The sequence below is a fragment of the Helicoverpa armigera genome, chromosome 1, assembly GCF_030705265.1.
Source record: "Helicoverpa armigera isolate CAAS_96S chromosome 1, ASM3070526v1, whole genome shotgun sequence".
NCBI lineage: Eukaryota > Metazoa > Arthropoda > Insecta > Lepidoptera > Noctuidae > Helicoverpa > Helicoverpa armigera.
Genome location: NC_087120.1, coordinates 16,853,503 through 16,876,261, shown reverse-complemented (window position 1 = coordinate 16,876,261; position 22,759 = coordinate 16,853,503). Strand labels below are relative to the sequence as shown.

General features: G+C 38.8%; 1 protein-coding gene across 4 annotated transcripts in view; it reads left to right on the top strand.

The window, feature by feature from the left end:
- Positions 1-22,759, top strand: part of LOC110372439 (kalirin) — a 140,651-nt gene that overhangs the window by 97,091 nt on the left and 20,801 nt on the right. For all 4 annotated transcript variants that reach the window (XM_049837210.2, XM_049837207.2, XM_049837203.2 and 1 more), the window contains exons 31-33: positions 17,537-17,609; positions 21,762-21,891; positions 22,077-22,211. In XM_049837210.2, the coding sequence (XP_049693167.2) occupies positions 17,537-17,609; positions 21,762-21,891; positions 22,077-22,211 (338 nt within the window). The remainder of the gene's footprint in view (positions 1-17,536; positions 17,610-21,761; positions 21,892-22,076; positions 22,212-22,759) is intronic.

Here is a 22,759-nt window from a genome sequence, read left to right as displayed (position 1 = left end):
ATTCAAATCAGTGTCGTTATGACAGCTATGTATGAAATCCAGAGATAATCTGATGTGTATCGTCGTACTCCAGGCTCCATCGATCGGGCCGATTGTGTTTGCACAGCGAAATATGTTCACACAGTGTCAGACGCGTCTGTTGCCTGCATGCTGCTGTTGACACTGCTAAGGCATTCCTCAACTTATAAGAACTAAAGTAAAACACTCTACATTTGTTGTCAGTCTGGCAAATATTGTTGAAGGAACATCGCTATACAAATAGCACATAAACAAATTCCGGGTCCAACAGTTGTTAGTATTCCACTTAGGGGATAGCGATGATTCACTCTACTCTGAAAATATCTCTCCAAGGTCTCGTGGAGATGTGTACTCCGTTATGAATGGAACAAACTGTTAAGTCGCATTCTCAAGCTGCCCACACAAAAAGGTCTTCATTTACTAATAATTCAAATCGTTTTTAGGTTTCCATATCCAAAATATAAAACTGGACCCTATCTTACACTTACTATGTGTTCGCTGTCCGTAATAACCGTTATAGTTAGATAGTTGTAATTTTTATAAATGATGTAGGTACCTATTTGTGTTTATGCTTTAACTAAAAATACTGGAAACTAGTATAACATAAGTATTTTAGTGGGTAGTGGGATAGTCTGACTTGCAGTTGAACCGTTTCTTTTATTTCTTATATTAGTAGGATTAGTATAATTAGGATTCAGTGAATTTGCAAGCAAGTAAGGTTGAAAGACGAGTTGACCAGTGTATAAGACACAAGTACCAGTTGTGTCAAGTAGCTAGACTGCCTAGTCCCCAGGCCGGCGAACAAATTTTTTTTTGATACATATACATTTAAGACTTTGTGAGTGCCTTCCTTACGATGAGTCCGACAAACTTTTCGAATGCGCAAATTTTGGTGCCGCTGCGTTTTTTAATGCTTGACTCCTGAAATTGTCGATATGACGTAACTATGGCTCTTCGTACATACACGTGTCATCTTTTGAGATTCGTTTAATAAAGTTAACTAGAGAATGGTGGTCAACTTGTCCGATAAAGATCGTGCTGCGTTTGGAGTGTCCACCATCCTGAAAATGTCGATATGACGTCACTATGACTCTTCGTACATACCTGTTTCATTTTTTGAGATTCGTTTAATAAAGTTAACTGGAAAATGGTGGTCAACTTGTCCGATAAAGATCGTGCTGCGGTTGGAGTGTCCACCATCCTGAAAATGTCGGTATGACGTCACTACGACTCTTCGTACATACACGTTTCATTGTTTGAGATTTGTTTAATAAAGTTAACTAGAAAATTGTGGTAAGCTTATCCGACAAAGATCATGCTGCATATGGAGTGTCCACCGTCCGGAAAATATAGATATATCTTAAGATTTGGTATAAAGTACTGACAATTGGTGTGAAGTATGTTAATAGTAAATGTTGCATTTAGAAAGTCGTTTCGAATGATATATGTATCATTACTACAGGAGGGATTTATTAACTTGAAAACACCTATCGATAAAATAATCTTATATAAGCTCTAGCTTCTGAAATACTAACAATTCGCCAAAGTTTTTTTAATATGAAATGTTGCATTTAAAAACGTCTTTTGAATGATGTATAACTCATTACTAGATATGGGATTTATTTAATTGAAAACATCTATCAATAATTATGATTTTAAATAAGCTCTAGCTTCTAAACTACTAACAATTTGTCGGAAGTATGTTAACACGAAATGTTTCATTTGGTAAGGTTTTTCAAATAATATATAATTTGTTACTAAAGAAGTAATGGATTAGCTTGACAGAACCTACCGATAATATATTCTTAGAAAAGCTCTAGCTTTTAAAGTACTTACAATTTGTCGGAGTTATGCTAATACAACCTTGCGCTTAAAAAGATCTTTTGATTGAAATATGGCTCATAACTTCAAGTGAGATGTTATTCCTTAACACAATGTAAAGTATCAATAATATGCCTTAGGTCAGTTATGTCTTCCAAAATACTAAGAATCGGTAAGTGGTATGTTAAAACGGAATATAGCGCTTAAAAAGATCTTTCGATTGACATATGGTTCATACCTAGAGGTGGGACATTATTCCCTAACATAGTAAAACCTATCGATAATACGCCTTATTTGGGCTATATCATCTAAAATACTAAGAATTGATAAGTGGTATGTTGAGACAAATTGTTGCACTTAAAAAGACCTTTTGATTGATATATAGTCCATTAATAGATGTGGGATATTATTCCTTAACATAATATAAACTATCAACAATACGTCTTAGTCAGGCTACTTTTTCTAGAATAGTAATTAAAATTGGTAAGTAGTATGCCAATTTAATATACTTAAATAATGCACGTGAATATTTAAGTCAGAAATTGACAAAAAGAATAAACTTCTTCCAATTGTAATATTTTTTCTCATTTTCTTGTCGAACTGACTATTTGACTCACTACATTTGTCGGACAAGTCGATATTTGCAATAAGAATAGTATTATCTATCATTGTTGTATTTGTCCGACATGTATGTATGGGGAGACACAGTGACGTCATATCGACATGTTTCGGATGGTGGACACTCCAAACGCAGCATGATCTTTATCGGACAAGTTGACCACAATTTTCTAGTTAACTTTATTAAACAAACCTCAAAAAATTAAACGTGTATGTACGAAGAGTCATAGTGACGTCATACCGACATTTTCAGGATGGTGGACACTCCAAACGCAGCACGATCTTTATCGGACAAGTTGACCACCATTCTCTAGTTAACTTAATTAAACGAATCTCAAAAAATGAAACGTGTATGTACGAAGAGCCATAGTGACGTCATATCGACAATTTCAGGAGTCAAGCATTAAAAAACGCAGCGGCACCAAAATTTGCGCATTCGAAAAGTTTGTCGGACTCATCGTAAGGAAGGCACTCACAAAGTCTTAAATGTATATGTATCAAAAAAAAATTTGTTCGCCGGCCTGGGGACTAGCCTGTATGCGTCGGCTACAGTCAACGATACTCTAGCAGTCTTTTACAAATGATTGTGTAGACATGGGGGACTAGGAGGTCAGCTGGGAGCAAATGACATGTTTCCTGTGCAATTGTATCTACTTACAATGATTTCAGTACTTGCTGGCGAGTAGTTGGCTCTTTATCTTTACGTATCTACCCACTCGGGCCTAACTTTCTAAACTTGAAAAACGGACGTGGTTATAACAATGTTAACTTCACTTTCAATTACGTATTAGTTCATTATCCCATGCATGCAAAGATAATCAAGATGCTAGCCTGCTTAAATATCTTTGAAGCCAATAGCCAGTGAAGATAACAATCTGGTATAACTCGTGATCTCATCATTCGCGGTAACAGTCAATCTTTGTTTTATTACGAAAGTTCTTACAAAATAATATAATTCGATAAAGTGATATTTTTGACATTAAAAAGTTTAGAGAATTACATTTGAATTAAAGGAACTTTCAGAGTTAAATAGAGTTATTAAAAATATTTGATTATATGCTGTCCCGCTACCAGTCAAAAAATACACCATAAGAAGTTTTTTTTTTAATGTTACAAAATAAATCATGATCCGAGCTTATGACTTGACAATCGCATGTAGTGTCGTACGTACCATGGCAAGCTTGTTGCCCACTAGATAGTGAATGAGTGTTGTTTATAGCAACATATAAGCTATGTGCTGGCTGGTCGCACAGACAACGATGTTGTTATTGTGAACAGCACGCTGCACACGTAACGATTGCAAAATGTACGCTGTCAGTAGTACGCTCCCCGCTGCCGCCTCTACTATTATTATTAGTGTCGTGACGCTTATAATCGCGGTTAAATAACACACAGTGCAAAGAAAACCAGCCCGCAGACTTGTTGTGTCTTCGGCGCTCCAAATAAACGCCGCGCCGCGAGATTTAATTAAAAATCAATTGTTTTAATACTTACATACATCTAAAAATGACTATGTTATTACAATAAAGGAACACATGAACATCGTTTACCTATGTGAAAATGTAAATGTAATAGAAGTATTGTAGTGGTTTCCGGGTATTGTGAGCATGCGAGTGGTAAGGGCGCTGTAGTGGTGGTAGAGCAGACAGTGTGTGCGTGAGGGATGGGCGTGCTGGCCGGGCGGCAGGCGCACGCCCGCCGCGCCGCGCCTCTGACCCGCGGCTCGCCGGCCCTCCTGTTGCATCCTGCATCCCCGGCAGCTAAGGCCCGCCTACCAGATCCCCGGGACACACATTACGCGGATGTGTCCATAACTTGCTCCACTTCCGGACTGATTGCACGCATTGCAACCGCCTGCCGAGGCTCCGCGACCGCTCGGTTTCCGACACTCAAGTCCAGTGCCCAAGTATCACTTCAACACTTTGTTGAAGTTTTTTCTATTTAAAAAGTAAATAAAAGCCGTCAAAATTTGTCTCCGGGCGTGCTATAGTTCTTGCAATAAGTTATTCTCAATGGATACGGATTCGACTCCGTCATCCTTCAGTGACAGTGATTATTATCAGGACAATGACACTTCGCCGCCATCAAGTGCTGATACCTCATCTCGGACACTTTCGATAAGATCAGCATATAATAGAATTTCCAAATATTTGCCGTACAATTCCCACTCCAGTACTAATGGTGGTAAGTTTTTTAGTTTATGTTTAAAATAACTCTAGCTAGCTATTTAATATTATGGAGCATAAAAAAGAAATACCAACACGTCATACGGGATCTAAATTCTCCTTACGGGGAAGTGAGGAAGTTTTTTCCCGCACGCATCTTTTACGAAAATATTAAATAATTGTTAATCTCAAGATCATGTGATTCTCTTTAACAAAGTAAATTTTCATTGATTTATGTAACTTAAAGAAAACTAAGCAACTGTTTATATTATTACTAGCTTCCGCCAGCGGCTCCGCCCGCGTGGTGTGTTGATAAAAAGTAGCCTATGTGTTAATCCAGGGTATCACCTATGTACATACCTACCAAATTTCAACCAAATCGGTCCAACCGTTTTTGCGTGATTGAATAACAAACATACAGCCATACATTCTCACAAACTTTCACATTTATAATATACTAGCCGTTTTCCCCGCTGTTTCACCCGCGTCCCGTGGTAACTACTGCCAGTACCTGGATAAAATATAGCCTATGTTACTCGTGGATAGGTGTAGCTTTCGAATAGTGAAAGAATTTTTGAAAACTGTCCAGTAGTTTTTGAGCCTATTCATTACAACCAAACAAACAAACAAAGTTTTCCTCTTTATAATATTAGTATAGATTTATAATATAAGTAGGATAATAGATATAGATGACGGCATCACAACTAAAAAAATCTAATTTCTTCAAAAGTATCGATGCAACTCGGTATTTGGGTTCCGGTTGTACAGGGCAATGCAGGAACTTTCATAGAATCATTTGACTACCCGTCTGTCTGTCATGAAACATTCAGGAACGCGTCGGACTACAAAATGCTACGAGAAATCAAACCTCATAGTAGAAGGAAAAGGCAAAGCAATTCAACAACTTTAAGCTGTATCTATATAAAATATCCTTTTTTTATACATATGTAGTCCAAGAAAAAATCATATACATTTGTACCATGCATGTGGTATATTATTTTAAAGGCGACAACTCAGAAATATTTCTAACAAATCAGTAACACACGCGATCTTGGTGAAAACAGGCAAGAGCCTAGTGGCAGATGCTTCTTATGCAAAACCTAAAAAAGTCAACGTTTGAGCAATGTTGTTCAAGCTTGCGGCTTACACAAAACAGAGACGAATGAGTCACCCGACCGACTAGTTCCGAGCATATACACTAAACGATACGTGTATCATGCAAATATATCGATTTTTTATCTCACCATTGCTACTTACATGCTTTCAAACTGGTACAACAGAGATCTCCTTTGAAAAGCTACGATTTTATCCATAGTTTTAAGCGGAACGATATTTTCATTCTCAGTCAGTACCTGTCTACAATAATAAGTAGGTAGTCTCCCGCTTAGCTTAATACACCAACGTAACAAACTTCCTGTGTAATGGTTCACTAGTTGAACTCAAATACTCACAGCAATGTAGAATAGCTGTGCACAGCACTTGCTAGTTCTGGTAAGGGTACAGTTATTTGGCGCTCCTCCTACTCGGCAGCACCGGAATTTGTATGTCCAAAATAGAAACTCATAGTACCAATTAGTTGGTTGCCTAATAGCCATGATCAAATGATTTATTTACAATACGATTTGTGATCATTCAGTTGTTATGCTGTAACTGTCCAATGGGACGTGCGCGCGCGCTACCATATTAGAAATTGAATAGGTCCCGCACGAGGGCTGCACAATAATGTGCGAGCAGTGAACTCGCGGCCGGCGCGGCGGCAGCGCTGGGTCCGCGTGCGTGTGCTGCTAGCCGCCTGATCGCCAGTGTCCGTCCCGCGCTGGTGACCACAGCCTGCCGCAACACGCGCCCCTTGCTAACTCCTCATTCATTACATATTTCCCTGTATCGCTAAGAAGCTTATGAATGGGTGGGTACGTCGTTTCTACTAATTCTGTTACTCCTTTCCGAGCTTAATAACGATGTAGTGTCGCATCTCAACTTAGTAATTTATTTATACTTATCCTAGTTGAAACTAAAGCCTTCGTAGGTATGCATTTATATTTATTATGTGTGACTCGTACATGTAAGCCCTCACAGGAGAGATAAATACTAGAGAGGATCTGAGCACTTTGCTTAATTAAATTTCGTTAAATTAAACAAACGAAGTTTTTGGAACTCGTAGTAATACCGGTTAGTTTGTTTGAACAAATAAACCCCTCGTATTATATCCTTTGATAAATTAAAATGCGTGCTAAAACTTGCTGGTGTATGTTGTTTAGTGCGATACGTTCATTCACTTATTTTGACGTAAATTCCATATTTTTTATTTTTTTGTCAGCTTAAATATGTCGCTCGTGCAAAACAATTTAGGTAAATGCCTATCACACAAAGTAGTTACAGTGATAATATTTTTTTGGACAATCTCCTTTTCACTTTTATCAGAAAAACGATAGTGAACCCTAGAGGTAGCCGGCATTTGAAGGTCATTAGTCTGAGGAGCAGCCATCAATGAGCACTCAACAAGTTCGATCCCCTAGGAAATTTGCGATCCAATCGCGTAACTCAGTGGGGCAGGCTTTATAACGAAGGTCGGCGAAAAGCACGCCACCCCTCACACCTCACGCCTGCCGAGTTGTTCATTCACGTGTTTATTATTGTTACGCCGATATCGATAAAATAAACTGCCAATTTACTAACAAAAGCTTCCGCCTACATTTTTTAGCTAAGTATGCCGAACTGTGCCCCAATTTAACGAAAACTTTTAAGCAGCATAATGGAACGTATTCTCTCTTCAAATTAAATAGAAAAAAATAACAGTGCAAACAAACTCGTGTGGCGCCTAAGCATATAAATACATCAGCGGGTATCCACATGAATACTATTCGCAGTCAATGTCAGCCTGCTTAAAACGTCGTGAATTACATAGTACAAGGTTAATTTTCATTTATTTATTTGTGTCAGTGGTGCGCCCGCGCCGGTGTAGCGCCCCACGCGCTCCAAATACATCACTTCATATTATTTTAATCCTCCGCCTGTGTCATCATCATTGTATATCACTTTTGTACTATTTCCGTTTGCTATTATAAAATATCAATACAAAAAGCAAATGTCTGCCTGCGCAGTATCTTATCAATGAACAGGTTATTATTTCTTTTATTATACAATTTTTAATTTTTATCATCAAAAGTATAAACAGTTTGAATATTTAATGATTTTGCGAACATAATGGTTTTAAATCTAGTAGGTATTTGATGGTGTGCCTACCTTATTGAAGAGCCAGATCGGTACGCTCAACGTATCGTTATCCTTATCGGATTGCAATTATTGTAACAACTACTTCTTTTCCTACAATATCAACTACTTCGAGTTTTTAAAAACTTACAAACTTTTTACAAATTGTAGTCTGGTGAGCCCGTGCACCGCAGTCGCGCTTTGCGACTATGTACTACATAACTAGACAAAACATAGTAGGCAGTTTGAAAACCAGCTATGTACTAATAAAGAAACAATAATTGAACTCGACGATCAAATGTTAGTCGCAAACAAAATGCAAGTCTAGTAATAATGGACATGCTATAAAACAAATGCGTAGTAGGTACGAATCTAGTGTTATAGAGTAGAACAAACACCATACACGTAGTGATGTGACGCAAACGTTCCGGAATTCAACCTTAACATTGAAGATGAGCACCGTGATTTAAATATAACTCCGCATCTGTACTTGTAGGGAGTTTTTGTTGCCAGATGAACAATATAATTTAAACTCTATTCCCCCACATTAGTGTACATAGTATCGCGCGCGCAGCCGCACCACCGCACTCGGCCACTGGGTTACGCGGTCCGAGTACAGCGTGTGGCGTGTAGTTATCGCTCCTTGCTCAAATATTTTTTGTTCATCCACTTTCCGAAAACCATTCATGTTATCTAGACACACGGCAGTGTGTCCGCCAAGTTCGAGCAAAAAAAGCGACACACCGGCCGTGGGTTATATTACACGAACCATTTCGGGCCAAATTCGACCCCCCTATAACTCAAAACCTATTTTATTTACGCACATCAAATTTCTAGTATCTGTTGAGACCCCCTCACTTATCTAAAATACAAAATTTCATTAATATACCTATTGTAGGTCTTGAGATATTGACGTCAGAAAATCGCTATCTAGACACACGGCAGTGTGTCCGCCAAGTTCGAGCAAAAAAAGCGACACACCGGCCGTGGGTTATATTACACGAACCATTTCGGGCCAAATTCGACCCCCCTATAACTCAAAATCTATTTTATTTACACATACCAAATTTCTAGTATCTGTTGAGACCCCCTCACTTATCTAAAATACAAAATTTCATTAATATACCTACTGTAGGTCTTGAGATATTGACGTCAGAAAATCGCTATTTTTACTATACACTCACTGACTGACTGACTGACTCACTCATCAAAAACCTAGACCACTTCCAATGGTCGTATTGACTTGAAATTTGGCATGGAGGTAGGTCTTTATGTCAAGGTAAAGGAAAAAATCTGAAAATGGCCAAGTGTGAGTCGGTTTCAAAATAATGAAGGTATTTATACCCCTAAGGAACTAAAACGAACTAAATTTATCTATATTTATATAATATATCTTCGAATGGTGGTACCGATCTGAAATTCGTTACAAAGGTTTGTATTTAGTCAAAGTAAAGTAAAAATCTGAAAACGGCCAAGTGTGAGTCACTTTCGAAAATAACGAATGTGTAACTTTGATCCACGAACATAATATATGATAACATGTCATGTCAGTCAGTTGGTAAATCTAGGCCATTTAGTTAATCTAGTTTATTTCTTTGTAAGAAGCATAGTGCATATTCAAAACTTAATAATAAGAAAAAAATACAATAATCAACCTTACAAAAATAAATGAAATCCCACCCAAAACAATAATGTGAAAGACTGCCAAGTTCGATAATATGGAAATGCTTCGCCTATAAAATAAGTGAGATCTGAATAAGTACCAAGTTCCATAGTTACATATACCTCAGTTCAAAATAGTTACTTTTTAATGATGTTACTTGGCAAGTTTTAATAGAAAATTAAATACTTGATTCATTGCGTTTAGTAGGTTTATAACAAGGTGTGTGAAAACTTGCCAAGTAGCATCATTAAAAAGTAACTATTTTGAACTGAGGTATATGTAACTATGGAACTTGGTACTTATTCAGATCTCACTTATTTTATAGGCGAAGCATTTCCATATTATCGAACTTGGCAGTCTTTCACATTATTGTTTTGGGTGGGATTTTTACTATACACTCACTGACTGACTGACTGACTGACTCACTCATCAAAAACCTAGACCACTTCCAATGGTCGTATTGACTTGAAATTTGGCATGGAGGTAGGTCTTTATGTCAAGGTAAAGGGAAAAATCTGAAAATGGCCAAGTGTGAGTCGGTTTCAAAATAATGAAGGTGTAAATTTATACCCGGTGTAAATTTATACCCCTAAGGAACTAAAACGAACTAATTTATATAATATATCTTCGAATGATCGTACCGATCTGAAATTCGTTACAAAGGTTTGTATTTAGTCAAAGTAAAGTAAAAATCTGAAAACGGTCAAGTGTGAGTCACTTTCGAAAATAACGAATGTGTAACTTTGATCCACGAACATAATATAATGATAACATGTCGGTTGGTAAATCTAGTCCATTTAGTTAATCTAGTTCATTTCTTTGTAAGAAGCATAGTGCATATTCAAAAATCTGAAAGATAGTATAAATGAGACATTTCCTTAACTAATATATCATAAGAAATAAATAAAATAAACAACCTCACAAAAATAAATGAAATCCCACCCAAAACAAAAATGTGAAAGACTGCCAAGTTCGATAATATGGGAATGCTTCGCCTATAAAAGAAGTGAGATCTGAATAAGTACCAAATTCCATACACATACCTCAGTTAAAAATAGTTACTTTTTAATGATGTTACTTGGCAAGTTTTAATAGAAAATTAAATACTTGATTCATTGCGTTTAGTAGGTTTATATCAAGGTGTGTGAAAACTTGCCAAGTAACATCATTAAAAAGTAACTATTTTTAACTGAGGTATGTGTATGGAACTTGGTACTTATTCAGATCTCACTTCTTTTATAGGCGAAGCATTCCCATATTATCGAACTTGGCAGTCTTTCACATTTTTGTTTTGGGTGGGATTCTCAATTATCATGCTCTCTCTTTAAGCTATTTAACATTTTTAATAGGTATGCGTTGATACCAATCAAAAAGTAATTAGTTAAGGTCTCAGTAACGATTCTGCAATATAATGACACATTTTACTGAAACTAGGCTAATTAAATTAGCTCTTTTGCACGTTTAGCATACAAACGGACAGTACCCCAGAAACGCCGTAAAGCGTATACCTAATATTTGTAAAAGGGCCTGATGAATTCGAAAGTTTTTAATCCATTATAGCAACGCGGACATGAACATTTTTGCTCAACGTTTGGTTCCAACAACTCATGAAAATATTGCAAATGTCTGAAAGTTTCAAAACATCTACTATTCATAACGTGAGTTCATATACCATTCATAAAATGCAACGTGCAGGTGTGTAGGTACACCAGAACGGCCGGTACACTTTAAATCTCGCCCAAGTATTCGGGCAAATAAAGAATACAATTTGAAAGCCCTTAGAGTGAGAAAATAAACAATTCAGTTGTTGAGAAATCATGCGAAGTCTCACCGGCACGCCAGTGCCGTGAAACCATAATGTTATTGTTCGGCAGCCACCGCACCATTACCGCTCTGCTGTGAAAAAATAACAATTGGGCCGGACGCCAACCGTTTTCGCACGTCCGGCTAATCGGTAACAAATAGATTGTAGATATCGTTACGCTTTTACTACTTGCCAAGCGAACGATTCCGTGATGGCTTGTACTGACTTGAAGTGAACGTGAAATGTCAACAGCCGCACTCGTCTTCGCTAAGCGATGCCTGCACTAGAGTTGTAGCGTCTCTGCGCTTTTGTCCAGCCCATTTAGCTGGAGACACTCATGTCTACAAATAGGTACAATATTCGAAAAAAAAATAATTATATGCCCCTTCAGATAATAGCTCATCCATGGTGTAGTGAGTAAATTAACTAAGGAAGGACTTATAAGACTTTAGGTTTTTAGATTTAGGTTTCTTTTTGTTTACGTTGGACTGTCCAGTCTCTTCTCGTTTGAAAAATATGCTTGACGTCTCCTTGACGTGCAAAAGTTTTGATTTCAAGCAATTTGCAAAATGACGAAACTAGATCGATGAGGAATCAAATCGATTAAATTGAAATAAAACTTGTCTAATAGTGTTGATGTAGTAGCAAGACTGTCAGTCCAGGTTGGGTCGAAGCTCTCGCAAGAGAATCGATAGATGAAGCTTCTGTAAACACGTCGCCCGATTCCGAAGCCGATCTCACGGAACACTGGTTTCGGCTACATCCAGCCTTCGCCAGTAGGCATGAGACACACTCGCTTTCATTTTTTGCATATTTAAACTTTTTTGAGGGTTCACCACCATTATTAGCTATAAGAGTACAGTAAAAAATGGTACCATTTGAATATTGACAACTGTACTGATGAATTAATCTGTAGTTGTCCATTAAAACAGTGTCCATTATTGTTTTTTCAAAACTTATTACAAATTATGCACATTTCTACAGTTTTTAAGCATTTTCCCACAGTAAGTAAATTGTGAATGGAAATATATAGGAAGTTATAAAAGTGTTGCGGAATAATAAAGGCACAGCACTAAAAGGGCGCGTGGCCGTCGCGCCGCCTCGTTTGACAGTCGAGGCGACGACACCCGCCGCCCCACATGTTCCTCTGTTCGTGGTGTTACAGAGCGTTGCTGCTTCTGGCAGGTAATTTCCTCGCATTGCCAACCCTTCCTTTTTAAAAGAAATCGCTTTAAATGGACCAAACATAAATTATGTTAGGCAATAGATCATTATACGTTGAACATCGTCCAATAAACATGTGGCCGAAAACCGGAGAGTGGGAATGTGTGAACAGCACGTCATATTTCACGCTTATCTGTGCCACTACAGAAGTAAATCGTCGATGAAATCCCATTCAATTAGCGGGACATGTTTTAGTTTACATTCGTCAAGTCAACACTCGGTGCCATTAATTCGGCAGTGAACTGATGTGTTGTTTCCGAATTGTTGATCATACACCAACTTTGTAATAGAACTAATTTTCATGCAGGGTGCGTTTAAATTATAATTTAGTTTCCAGGAATAATTATTCCTGCTAGCTACGTTGTTTTCATTTTTCGAAACTACTTTAAATGTAGATAAATATACCGTGCCCGTGCCGACCCCTTTCATTTTAGTCACTTTTATGTTTTTAAGCAATCCTGCAGTCTCCAGAACGTAGCATTGTTTCATGGCCTAGACTGTGTATTTGCAGTGATTTGCGTCTGTAGTTGTTATGCACACTTATGGCCATTTCACGACCCTGCTAAGTCCTACACATACATAATAGGCAGGTTTAATAGCGTGCATTGTTCGACTAAAGAGATTTGAGTGAAACGTCAGACGAGAGGGAAACCAGGCGAGCTACCGCATTGTCGGCACGTCGTGCTCGACACACGCCTGTAGGTAATTGAGCGTACACGGCTGTCATAATAGTCGCACGCCGTAGCTCGCCTCACTACGCTGGCGGATATTATTTGTCACAGTTGATGAATTTGAGCGGCTAAATGAACACTACGCGTTTACGCATTCCAGTATGTATTTGGAGGATTAACACGTCTCCATATTCAAATGCAAATAGGTGAAAATGTATTTGAAAACAATTCCGTTATATTTATTTGCATAATGGTCCTACTGCAAAACCTCGCAGTAGGTACTTATGGGACGTGTGACGATTAAACATTGCGGGCTGTCCAGTGCAATGGACGTTTTGGAATTAACGCCGGTATCCTTAATTCCGACCTTACGTCAAGTAAGTAAACTGAGAAAATGTTATTCCTAATCATACCTACGTGCATACATCCTAAATTCACTTTTAATCGTCAAACTGAGATACCACCAAAATTCTTCATGCACAAAGAACAATTTCACAAACAATTAAAAAAATTTCGCACGCAATTGGTGACTGTTGAGCAGACCAGAAGCAACATTTGCGTGCGACACAGTATCGGCCATCGCTGCAACCTTTTAAACAACCTCATTCAAGTAAAATTGCAAACACTTTTTATAATTAACAAATAAGAAACCGCTTGTATGACACGGCTCAAGTTCGAAACTGAAAAGCCGGAAACAAGTAGAACGGTCGCAGTTGGGTACCTCCTAGCGAGATGAGCTAATGTTCAGCTTCTGCGTGCCTTTTCAGTACGTTCCTTGAGATTCATCTTGCACGCAGGTTTTTTCATTTTATTTACGAAATATTTTTTATCTCAATCTCTGATTATTTGGTAAAGTAGGTAGGTAGGTTTCAACATATAATTATTTCATATAGTTTGTCATATCTTATAAGCATATTACGATATCATATTTTGGATGATGATGAGCCCTTTAATTTGACTCCAAAATTACCATTGTTTTTTTTGTTATTTCCGTCTATGGCGTCTTATGCTCGCCATTTTGATTCACATATCAACAAACACTGGGGTAAATAGGGCAAATCTAACGATACCCTCACTGTTGTAATCCTTTCAGCTGTTTAGAAGATATGAGATATATATAAAGAATGCTAGAGGTGCATACGAACACACTAGATATACAGGAAAAACAGAACCCTTTTAAGCAGTCAGAGAAATGTAAGATATCTTAAAAATAGTTTCTTTTAAATTAGCAAATGAAAGTAATTTTGATTGTGTGAGGCGCGTATTGTGGGCGTATGTCTGTAGTGTGTGTATGTCTGCGTATGTACCATGAGGTGCTCTCGACATGTCTATCGATTGACGTGAACTTCATTATTTGAGACCCCTGCGGCGCGGGACGTGACGGGCCGCTTTGTGAGCCTACAAACATGATGAACTTTATTACTGTGACAGCAACTGTGCGCCAAACTGCACTTATTGCATACTGACCATATCATTTGCTTGCAACGCAATATCGAGCTTGTGTAAAGCCAAATTTGAAACAGCGAAATAGAGCTGGCTCTGACAAGCAACAAAGCAAAACGTTGTTGGACTACTCGGTACGTAGTAAATACGGTATCCAGTAATTTTAGACTGCACACTGCCACTTACATATTGGGTTCACTGCTGTACCTTTGTTACGCACTTTTCTGTATAATAACGCTGTAGCCATGCTTTAATGGTATCTTGGCAGTTTTCCGAAGCGCCTCGTACTCGTACCCTCGCAGTAGAGTTGGTACAATGCGGGACCAGGGGGGCGGAAATCTCATCAGTCGGGATTCGAGAGGCCGGCCATGCATAATGGCTAGTGTGGTCTGATACTGAACTTGACTATCAACACTATAATACTATGAACTATGAACACTTGCAGACTGCAAGGGTGGACGTACACGTAGATATACCTATATTTATTATAAGAATGACCAATTAGATCCAAAAAAACCGTACGAATCCAGAATAGCAGGATACTTCACAACATTAACTGAAAAATAAAATACATAACATAGTTGTTGCTGAAACTGAAATTGTGGAGTTCTGAAGCCAGAATAAGCGGCGTAGACATTATTTACAAAAGATTAGTCAGAATTACTGCAAATGCTTTGTTGGACTAACTCTGTCTACACAAACGATGTACATCAAAGAACTTGCATCAAACAACCTTAAAAGCACATTCATTACGCACAATCTGCTTCATTACTTTTAATATTACTTTTTAACCGACTTCCCAAAAAGGAGGAGGTTATCAATTCGGCCGGTATGTTTTTTTTTTTTTCTATGTATGTACATCGATTACTCCGAGGTTTATGGATCGATTTACGTGATTCTTTTTTTGTTCGGCTCGGAATAGCTGCCAGTTGGTCCCATAGTCATCAGGTCAGGATCTGATGATGGAAACCCTGAGAAATCGAGGGCAACCTTTGAAAGTTGTAGGCATACATAGGGTAAAAACTTGATACTCAGGTGTACGCCTAAAAGCACTATTCAACAGTGAACATTTGGAGCTGATCTGATGATGGAAACCAGAGAGGGTCGAGGGAACTCGACAACTGAATATGTAAACTACCTCGTGTTTGGGCTTAAATTATTTGTATTGACAAGACCTTTGCAACAGTGAAGGTTTGGAGCTGACCTGATGATGGAGACCAGAGAAAGTCGAGGGAACTCGACAACTGAATATGTAAAATACCTCGTATTTGGACTTATATTCTTTGTATTGATGAGAACTTCCCACTTGTATGGATAGTGACAACTATACGTATCACTGAAAAGCTTTAAATAAAAAACTTTTTTACAAAAAAATTAAACCGACTTCCCAAAACACTAAAAAGCAAAAAAAAAAAACTATTTTTAGGTGCATCGGCCTAGAAGTCGGTGGCAAAATTAACTTAGTAACATCCATCAGACACCGACTTCTAGGCCGATGCACCTAAAAATAGTTTTTTTTTTTTGCTTTTTAGTGTTTTGGGAAGTCGGTTTAATTTTTTTGTAAAAAAGTTTTTTTATACTAGTCATAAACGAAGAAAAACGTGTATATTTAGGGTTTCGAGCCAACATTCAAAAAATTCGATCGAAGAATTTCATTTTAATCTATACTTCTATACTAATATTATAAAGAGGAAAACTTTATTTTAAAAATTCTTTCACCATTCGAAGGCTACATTATCCACGATTAACATAGGCTATATATTATACGGTTCGGGCAGTAGTTACCACGGGACGCGGGTAAAACCGCGGGAAAACGGCTAGTTTGTTTATAAATACAGGTACAGAAAAAACCGGCCAAGTCCGATTCGGAGTTGCGCACGAAAGGCTCTGCGCCATTATTACTCACGTCTTACAATCTCAACTGTCTACCTATCAGTATACTTGACACGGACACCAGCCTCCGTGACAGCTTAAAAATAGTTGCTTCATATACATATTCTACGAGAATTATGCGAGCCTATGCTATCGGTGCAATAATGTACTTCTTTTCACGTGCGATTTTCATTCCCGCTCGGTTTCGATTAGGCTTTTATTTGGCTTCTGCCGACCGTTACCAATCATTTACCGGTACATCTGCCGATCTACGTCCATGTACGTTTGTTTTTTTTGACAAAATATATTGAAACGAAGGTTCCATATCAAAGAGCAAAAAAGCACTTCGAGTTGAAAGCAATTTTGCATATTTTTTGACTTGTTTAATTTAAACGTTATGATTTTATGAAACTGCTGGCGTTGGATATTGAATACTTAGTAAGCAAAAAACACAGAAAGCTTCTCCATTCGTATTTGTGATTTTCATTTTTATTTATTTACTAGCCGTTTTCCCGCGGTTTCACCCGCGTCCCGTAGGAGCTACAGCCCGCACCGGGATAAAATATAGCCTATGTAACTCGCAGATAATATAGCTTTCTAATGTTGAAAGAATATTTAAAATCGGTCCAGTAGTTTTTGAGTTTATCCATTACAACCAACCAAACAAACAAACAAACAAAGTTTTCCTCTTTATAATATTAGTATAGATGATTATGTAGTCTGTCGGTGTTTAAGAAATAGTTTGATTTATAAATAGATTAATTTGGTGTCGACTTTTGCGATATCGCCACACATGGGAATTTCGTTGATAGTAGGTACTTTCTGCGGCTGACACATTAGCCGGCGGCATGTGTAGATGCACTATTACTTGAGCATTCAGTCTGCGCAAATGCTTGTGCGCTATAATATGTCCTGCGCAGTTGGATGATCTCCTTACATAAGAACAGCCGCCGTAGCCGATAATCGGCTAGGAGGACATCCCTTGAGCATATTTTTAATTTTACTAAGGCAATGTTTTTATTTGCAGAAGCGTCCAATTCGGACCCCGGTGGGAGCGTGAGCGCCGCCAGCCCCGTCAAACAAAGGAAGGCCTTCAGCGGGTAAGTGGTTTCAAGTTTTGTATTATTTAAAAATACTTACATCAATACTCGTTGAGAAAAGTCTAGGTAGATGACCTTGGTTGATGACGTTTAGTAAAGCTGCACTTAAACGTTAACGCACGATACTGTACCTTCCTTGGCAAGGGATCTAAACAAGACAAATGTTTAGTTATGAAAATGAATCCCCAAATAACTCAATAATGTTCTGTTTGGCTCACACGCACTGAATTCCGCCATTTCATTTAAATATTTGTTTTGAACCCTAAACATCATCACAAATTAGCAAGGAGGTTTTTCAGAAAAGGCAATGCGTATCCCTATCTGTTGCTGAATACTAAAGCGAATAGGTAACTCGGTCGCTTTCTTCTTCTTCGTTTTTTTATTATCTCGGTATGGTTTTATCTAATTGCGCGACGATAGGCGGCTCAGTCGCTCGCGCGCCAGTGCTGCGCAGGCGTCGCTCGCGCAGACGACATGCACGCCGACGCGGACGAGCCGCGGCTCTGTTGCGCCAACTGTTTCCATCATATCAGGTTGTTTGTTCCACTCACCGTTATCTTCCCGGACATCTAAAATCATTTTGTTTGTTTCTTATTTCGGAAAACGTCGACGGAGTGCACCGATGCTGTGTTAGTGTCTACATGTACTTTCTGCTGTGCTGTTCTTTGAACAAGCGAAGGTGTTTACCAAATGCATCATATTCATGATGAGCGTTAAACATTACGTAACGGTTTGTCATAGACGAATGGATTAAGTTATTTGTTGGATTGGTCTTCGTGATTATTGACGTGTCGCATCACACGGAACACTTCAGGACGCGGCTTATACATTGTAAAGCGTAATGCTTGCGATTCAACAAACGACCAGCTTAGCTTCCGCCTGAACCGTGCGGTGCTGTCAGTGCCGTCTTTGCTGGTCTGAAAGGACGCACCAAACAATAATCCTACAACATAGGAACATAGGAATATATCGTCAGTTTCACATTACTTTTGTATAAGATACATGATTGATCTTTTCAATTGTACCGAATTTTTACTAGCTAAGTAGGTACTCGTTTCACGCATTAGACACCTCATGTCTAGTTGTATGGATAAGTTTTAGTTTTTGAATCATTCACTTCATTACATATCAACATTACTTCAGTACTATTTCGAGCACCTACCTGATACAAAAACACTCTTATGTCACTCTTATCAAATCTCAACAATGTACCTTCGTTATCTTATCTCGCCTCAGTGAGCCTCACCAGTAAACAGACAAATTAGAAGATTTTGCGTCCATTTTGCATATACCTAACAGAAGACTATATAAAAAATCGTAATAGATTATTCGTAGGCAAAGGAAAGAATCATTGTGAGCTTAGTAAAAAGCTGTAAATGAATATGTTTCATCGATTTGGGCAATAGAGCGGCCGTAGCTAGGTGAATATTTGTAGTGAGGAGCGACGACGGGCCGATGAGTTCATTACCTAATTGATGGATATGTAGTTAAGGTGTCGGCGGCCGGGCGCGCCGCCCTACGCGCTCATTACAATTGCAACAGTATCGGCGAGTATCTCGGCCGATACCGCTCCTTGTCCCCGATCGACTCCTTCCGAACAGCTTGATAAGAGTGTTTGTGCACGTTCTGCATGTGAGTCAGTACACACGTGACCGCAGCAGTGAGCGTGTCGCAGTGATGTTAGCGCGCCGCTACAGTTATGTGGAATCAAGTCGTTTGTGTGAAGTAAGTGTCCAGTGTAGCCATCCTCGTGCGATGTGAGCCGGTGCGGGTCACGGCGCGCTGCTGGGGAATGTCCTGCTGGTGGCGCCGGACTGCGCCCACAATGCGGTGCCGAGGCCTTGGCTCTCTGCTGATGTGAAAGCGGTCCGCAGTAACACTGCACATAATACGTCAAAACACTTGACGAAATTTTAATATGTGACACCAGCAGGCCCAATAAGTTTATCGTTACATGTTTCGTATCAGTATCATTAATCGCAACCGTGAAACATTTTCATGTGGGTGATTACTGTCACGGCGTCTTCCAATGTTTTAAAGCGTAGGTAAATATCGTGCGCTGACTGTATCAAATATCAACTCTTTAATTTACTATCAATGATGATGTTTTATTTGCGGATCTAGCTGTCTGGTGTGATCACCATGTGTGCTTTTGCTGCGGATGTTGTTCCGCAACGTCTTCCCTCAAGTAACCCCTGAGGAACACTTCCGTAGCGAGTATTTAAGGGAATGCGTTGCCTTTTGTCGACGATCAAAAAGAGCTCATTTATCGGTTTAATATAAATTGATTTTACGTCAAAGGAAAACTCATACTATTGAAAAAAGCAACAATTTATTAAGGCAATTCAAGTTTGGCTTCGCATTTTCGCAATTCGTATTATTCCCAGACTTACAATGGATGGTTTTTCCTAGTCGAGTTTGGCTATGTATTTGTAAAGTACAATTTGCGTAGAATTCTTCTCAGTTATGAGGTCGCGGATTCGATTGGCAAACACCTATGTTTTCAAACTTAGATTTGCTTCTAATGCTCTGTAAGCGAGTCTTGGACATTAATGTCTAACGGTACATAAACTTCGCGTGCACTTAGTCCATACCTACAAATCCTGCTTAAAAAAGAGTTGGCTACGAGAAGATCCTCTGTTATGGTGTAGTTTCTCATAAACATGACACATAGAGTGATGTATAGCCAGACAGTAACTGCATGTCAGTTTTGTAAGTCACGCGCTCCCCTTGTACGCATATCGTGTGTACGTATGTATAGCAAAATGCATTTGATTTGCTTTTGGCAGAGGACAATTGATTAAGAAGGTCGGACGTTCTTAACAACAAAATCTGTGCAAAGATTATGTTCAAGATATTAGAGAATAAATGGATTAGGCGACATCTAGCTCACATGAAATCTGTCCCGAGGGCGAGATGTCCCCTTTAGTCAGACGTTGGGCCCGGATTCGCTCGAATGAAACAAACTTTCATGGCTGGGCTAGTTGTCCCTAAGGAAAACGACTGGGCGTCAAGTGACCCACTGAGGTAAATTCGGGGATTATGGAACTTGTGAATTTTTTCATATATCGAAATCATCAGAAGGCTAAATAACTTAGATTTTGAGGATCGCGATCCAAATACACATCATATTACATATCCCGCAAAGAACTCAATACTGCAATTGCAAGGTACCAAAGATTCCACTATCCGTTCATTCATTACACACTCAATATATTGTTTTCTGTTATTTGGTTAGACAAACAATAACCATAAGTATGTTAAGATAAAAAAATCCCACTTCAGGAATACAAAGTTAGAAGTGACTGTGTCAATCAAATACGAGGAAAACTATAATGAATAGTGAGGCACGATATATCGAGTACACGCAATGCGGTTTACGTATTGGGTTACATAGATGTGTGATTGTGGTCCGGCACTGGCCGTGGGCAACGCTCAGCGCCGCGCTAAGTGGATGCAGCTGCAGCGCCGACACAACTCCAGCAGTGTGCGCTTGTGTGCGTACCCACTCCTCAATCATGCCTAACTACATATTATACCCATTCATGAACGCATTTCAATCATTTCACCATTAGTCTATAACAGGACGAGCCAACTATTTTCCTACCGCAATATTATTGAACATTTCAATTTAAATTAAGCCTCTTACTAGACTGTACTGATTTTAATCATTTCGAGTACGTATCGGTAATTAAATTATCTCCAATTGCGTGGTACTTAAACGTTCTTTCATATTTTATCGGAAATGTGAGTTCATCCGAGAACGCTCTCATGGGCATATTAAACTTCGTCGTAATTAGTTTTGTTTTACACATAAAAGACTTCTCATGTTAGGGAAATAATACTTATAAATGAACTGGTGGATATTAAATTTTCCGCAACAAAATATGAGTCAATAGAGCGGATACGATGTTAGCTAATCTAACATATTTCATATTTTGCTGATCATATACGTACTGAGGACGTATTTAGACGCCAGTTTATCCGGTCAATAATCAAATGAAATCAATATTAAGTATATTGGTTATTAGTGGTGTAACTTAATATGTAAGTTTTAGATTTAAAATGATATCTTGCAGTTTAGGTTGTGATGATATTGTTCAAATCCTTCTGTTTTGGTTTGATATGAGTGTTGTTTTTATGGTCAAATAGGAAAAGATGGCTGGGGCTCCGCAAACAGTCACAGGGGAAGACCGAGAAGGGTCCGAGTGGAGCGCAGTCACCCGCCACTACAGACAAACCTGTGCCGCTCAAGAAAACATTATCCGACAAGAAACTCAAGGTTGGCTTTTACTTATGACTTTTAATTGTTCAATACTTTTGTTGTATTAATATATATATATATATAATATATATATATATAATATATATAATATAATAATTCACACACATATTTCAGACAAAAAAAATCTTGAATTGATATGAATGATGATGATTGAATTGAATTGATATTTATTGTGTATGCAGCTCCCGTACGGCGGCGTGGGCGATAACGGGCGCGCAGACGAGCACGAGGTGGGCAAGACGGCGCCCGGCGCGCTCGACGAGGCCGAGGATGAGGCGGCCGACGTCGAGCTGCCGCCGCCCATGAAGCCCATTCAGGTCAGCCCCTAACCACTACAAAAGCCTCCGGAAAACCTCTCATTATTCGCTGAAGGGCCACTTTGACCTTAATCCTGAACTTGTTGCCGTTCAAGTCGCATAGGCACAGGGACAGCCCTCTTGGCTTTTACAAACAAACTGAACATTAAAGTTTTCAAGCAAAACAACATTATATATGTAGATACATGTTGTTTTGGAGTGCCGCTAATGTATTTTAGTGAACATTTAGCAATAGGCGCACTAAAGCCCTCTCTGTGTTTCGTAATTCTCACAGATTTACAGGATAGTATCCCAAAGCTCGCTATTTGCCGTTATTCGGTGCAGTGATCGGGTAGAAAGGGTGAATATGTGGTGGGCAAATACGGGTCATGGCTCACTTTAACGAATCCACTAGCGAACATTCTGACTACGGTTAGCTCGTGGGAACGCAGCTGCCTTCCAAATGATGGTAGCAAAGTAAAGTACATACATAAAGCAATACCTGAAAGCCGATGTTTGTTTGTATGAATGTTCTTTTGTGCGTGTTGTGGTCGCGTCGTGTCAGTGAG